The 4,968-nt window shown below is 36.8% G+C and overlaps 1 protein-coding gene across 1 annotated transcript; it reads left to right on the plus strand.

The window, feature by feature from the left end:
* The first annotated feature begins 1,322 nt into the window (after positions 1 to 1,322).
* Positions 1,323 to 3,340, plus strand: LOC140875372 (exocyst complex component EXO70H1-like). Its single transcript, XM_073279039.1, has one exon. It carries the CDS (start codon positions 1,393 to 1,395, stop codon positions 3,220 to 3,222), a length of 1,830 nt encoding a protein of 609 aa, XP_073135140.1. The 5' UTR covers positions 1,323 to 1,392; the 3' UTR covers positions 3,223 to 3,340.
* Positions 3,341 to 4,968: the final 1,628 nt, after the last annotated feature.

Consider the following 4,968-nt stretch of genomic DNA (forward strand, 5'->3'; position numbering starts at 1 on the left):
TATATTTGAAAATTTAAATTTAAAATGTATATTTCAAATGTATCAATCTAAAACTACTCCCATCTTCTTAATTAGATGAAAAAAAACTAAAAAAATTCTTGTGAGATTGTTCACAAGTAGGGATGGCAACAGGAAGGGTCTGACTAAAGTCGAGACCCATCCTGCCTCCCTTAGGACTCGTCTCATCCTGTGAATTCGATGAGTTCAATTCGAGTTAGACCCGTTGAACCCGTCAGAAAGTAAATAATTTTAAATTTATTACATTAAAAAGTTTAAAAATTAACAAAAAATATTAAATTTAATTTCAAATATATATTGATAATATTTAAGACAAAATAATCTCACAAGTTAAAATTTATCAACTTGTAATTAATCAATAATATTAGCCAAAAAACATTATAATTATACATTTTTATACAAAACCTATCATAATAAAATAAATTCATTTCAGTCTAATAATATTATACAATCAAATTATGGATAAAATGTTAATTATTTAGTATAAAAATATAATTATATATTATTAATAATATTACATATATTTTATATATTTATATATATACATGTATATTTTAAATATATATGTATATGTATACTTTGGTGGGACGGGAGACCCATCTCGGACCCGCTTAATCGGATTTAGACCCGACTGATCATTTTCATCCCTACACACAAATAAAGACCTGAGGTGACGTGAGAAGAAATTCCTCAGCGTTGCGGGTTCGATCCTCGTGTGGAGTATATTCTCTGCTGAAATATTGTGGGGTATGCTCTGGAGGTTGGTCATGTTGCTCCCTCCCACATGTCCTTGTCGCTCGTGCACATCCCTCGAATTAACCCCGCATAAGCCAATAAACCTCTAATTCATTTGGAATTGGGTCAACTCTTTTCAAAAAAACACCCAAATTTCATATTATATTTAATGAAATGAAAAACAGCTAAATCAGTCATGTGCATATACCTATTTTGGTAAAATGTGAATATTGCTATGATGTCCTATGTCACATCACCATATGGGCAAGATTTCACTTGGATGGAAAAAATACAACTCAAGAATTTTTTTTGATTATCTAGAAACCCAAAAGCGAAGATCGTATCAACTTATGTAACGATTTTGATAATTTTGGCCGTTATCAATGCAAACAAAGCTTATCAAGAATTGCTTACTTATCGAGCCAAAAGCAAACGCGAATGGTTCAAACGAAACCTAAAACGCGTAGTCATTGTCACCCTTCTCCTTTTGCGGCAAAAGATTCTACGTTTTCCCTCTATATATACCTAATTCCCCCCTCCTAAACTAATCAACAACTTTGCACCAAACACTTCACTTAGCAACCAAATCCTACTCTCCGAAAACCCATACAGAATCAAGAACGAATCGTGGGAAAAAAAATGAAGAATTTTTTATTTTCAAGGCCATCATCCCACCGATCACATGATCATCATTCGCAGAATAACAGCGGTAAAACACAGCACCACAGTTTCTCAGAAACAATAATGGAAGAAAACCTCGATGTGGCCGAATCCTTGATCAAGAAATGGGATGTAGATTCCCAAAAACACGATAACTTTTCGTCCATGTTCCAACATGACAAAAATGAAGCAAAAAGATTTCTCGATATTGTTTGCAATGTGCAGAATGCCATGCATTTCTACATGAATCTTAGTCCCAACTCTGAGAATCTTATACGAGCTCAGAACATGATGAAAACAGCCATTAAAACATTGGAGAAAGAGTTTTACTCTATCTTGGCTGCTAACAGGAAGAATCTTGATTCCGAATCTGTCTCAAGTCGTTCTTCACTGGCTTCGACCCGATCAAGCATCTCGGATTCGGGTGAAGTTTCTGAAGAAGAAGAGAGCATTAGGTCACCTCATGCTCCGGCCATTGCCATGGCCGAGTTGAAGAGTATAGCCGACGCCATGATCGGCTCCGGTTACGCAAAAGAATGCATAAACATTTACAAAATTGTTCGGAAATCGATGATCGATGAGTCATTGTATCATTTACATGCCGAAAACTTAACCTCTTCACGGATTCAGAAGATGGACTGGAGTGTTTTGGAACACAATATCAAGAACTGGGTGCACGCGGTGAAAGTCGCCGTGAAAAGCCTGTTTTACGGAGAGAGAATTCTATGTGACTTCATCTTCTCTTCGTCGGAAAACATCGCAGCTTCGTGTTTCGCCGATGTCTCCAGAGACGCGGCTGTGAATCTGTTTAGCTTCCCACATAATTTCGCCAGAAGCAAGAAGATTCTGTCGTCGGAGAAAATGTTTCGCGGGCTGGATATGTACGAGGCGATCTCCGACTTATTGCCGGAGATCGAATACATATTCGGCCACGAGTCTCTGGCTGCTGTAAGGTCCGAGGCGGCGGCGGCGATGGCGAAACTCGCCGAAGCTATACGAGTTATGTTGAGTCAGTTCGAGGCGGCCATTCAGAAGGACACTTCAAACGCGCCGGTGAACGGCGGCGTCCACCCTCTCACTCGCTACGTCATGAATTTCCTCGTTTTTGTAGGAGATTACAGCGGATCGGTTTCCGATATACTCGGGGATCGGTCGGCTGGCTCAAGGACTCCGCTGCCGGAATCGTATTTCTCCAGCCCAACTTCTGGGGCGGAGGAATCATCAGCCTCCACGATCTCGTGGCAGATTCTTGTTCTGCTTTGCAAACTCGACGGAAAGGCCGTGCACTATCATGACGTGGCTTTGTCTTATCTGTTCTTAGCAAACAACCTAAACTACGTCGTTTCGAAGGTCCGGAGCTCACATCTCGGGCCCCTTATTGGGCTCGATTGGATCTTGAAAAATGAGTCCAAAGTTACGCAGTATTTAGCAAACTACGAGAGGATGAGCTGGGGTAGAGTGAATGCGTCACTAACCGAGGATCCGACGGTTCAGATACAAGAAACGTTCCGAAATTTTTATTCTGAATTCGAGGCGACGTATAAGAAGCAGAAGTCATGGGTCATACCCGACCCCAAAATGTGCCACCAAATCAAAATGTATTTTTCGCAGAGTATCGTCTCCAGTTACAGGGCATTTTACGAACAATACAGAAGCGGAGTCCGGCCTCCGTCGATTATCAAATTTGCCCCCGAAGATTTGGATAATTATTTTTCGGACATGTTCCCGACGATAGGGGCTCCGAGTAACGACGGACACATGATGTATCCCACCTTTGCGGATCCATCTATTTCGTTACATGGTCGTTGATGGGTATTTTTTTTGGTTTTTTATTTGGTCAACCGGGAAATCGTATACATTGTTATTATTCAAGTTTGATTCAAGTACAAGTTTCAAATAAATAAACATACTTTTAGATTTATGTCATTGGTGTTTCAAATTATGTATACGTAGGCAGTTTTTGGTTCAATTGATGAAATTATTGAATAATTAGTAGACGAATAAAGAAAGATAGGGTAAATAAAAATTGGTATTAAAAATAATATTGTGTTTGGTTTGATTTTTATGAATGAAATTAAGTGTTAATAATTGATATACCAAAAATACCATTCGATACCTTTTATAATAATTAAATTAATAACTATTTTTTCCCAAATCTTCTCTGTGTTCTTTCAGAAAACCTAGCTGACATTTTAGTTTTCGCAAAGCGCTTTGTGTCGTCTGAACACAGGGCTCAAAATCCAGATCTTTAACATTACAAGTCAATCGTTTCGATTGTTCATCTTTGTTCGAACACTAAGTTTTTTTTTTCCAACGTTTTTTTACCCACACAGCAAGCTTCCTCCGGTATCTAAAAATTTTCAATTGAGAGAGAATAAAATAAAGCGTCAAAAAAATTATGGTACCCAATTTTCTGCGAGAGGAAAGATTTTGAGCTTGATTTACCTCGTTTTCGAAGAGTTTACCGTGGAGAGAATAGAAACTAAGGCACCCACTTTTCTTCGAATAAAGTCTGCGGAGAAAACGGTGTGATTTTTAGGTTGAGATTTTGGCAGGGAGAAGTGCATTCTTGGAATTAACTGGAAGGATTAAAATGAGGATTGTTAATAATAGGGTCAAACGTGGGTTTAGTTAACACAACTTAGTATAGGTTAGTCATTTTGAGAGTACATTAGCCTAGTTTAATAAAATTCGTACCAAACAAAGGATTAACTGGTATAGGAACCCACAATCCTACTTTGTCAAGGCTACCAAATTTTAAGTGTTGACTGAAATTTTCTACTGTTTCGAGAAACTCATCAGCCCGTGACATATCACTGTACCATATTGAAAAGGGTTGCTTATGACAACTAAAACGGCTCATACTTACTACTACTGAATTTTTTTTTAATACTTAGTATTATATATATAAATACATATACTAATTTAAAAATAAATAAAAGTACATATATGCTCATACTGCCATACATATACACACTTAAACTTAAAATAACTTTCAATAAAATATTCTACACAAAATACTAAATTTGCATGCAAATAAAAATATCACTAAATTATATACTTAAATATTAAATACATGCATAAAAATATTGCAACTTAAATCTTTCATAAAATTTCATCTTAATATCCATAAACTGATAAAATAATAAAACATGTGCGGAAAAATGTATCATTCTTCAAAAACTACCGAAATTAACTAGCATAGGTCACGGGCTAGCTGGCTGTCGGGATCTCATACATCCTCACCACCAGTCGGGGCTACATTCTCAACTTCAAAATTTTGCTCACCTACACCATTTAAGTTTAGTGAGCTTAGGGGCTTAGCACGCTCTATCCCATAATAACAACATGAAAAAATTCATGCATACACACAACATATATTATATACATACTATGTCATATATACATGCATGTTCTTAAAAACTATAACTCATGGCTGAATCATAAGCATAACATACATAATCATATTATATCATATTCATCATACATAATACATATGACCTGTCATAACTTAAAACTTTCATTAGGTTGCGTCCATGTCGTGTGACCGTAACA

Source organism: Henckelia pumila, chromosome 1, assembly GCF_033568475.1.
Source record: "Henckelia pumila isolate YLH828 chromosome 1, ASM3356847v2, whole genome shotgun sequence".
In the NCBI taxonomy this organism is placed as follows: domain Eukaryota; kingdom Viridiplantae; phylum Streptophyta; class Magnoliopsida; order Lamiales; family Gesneriaceae; genus Henckelia; species Henckelia pumila.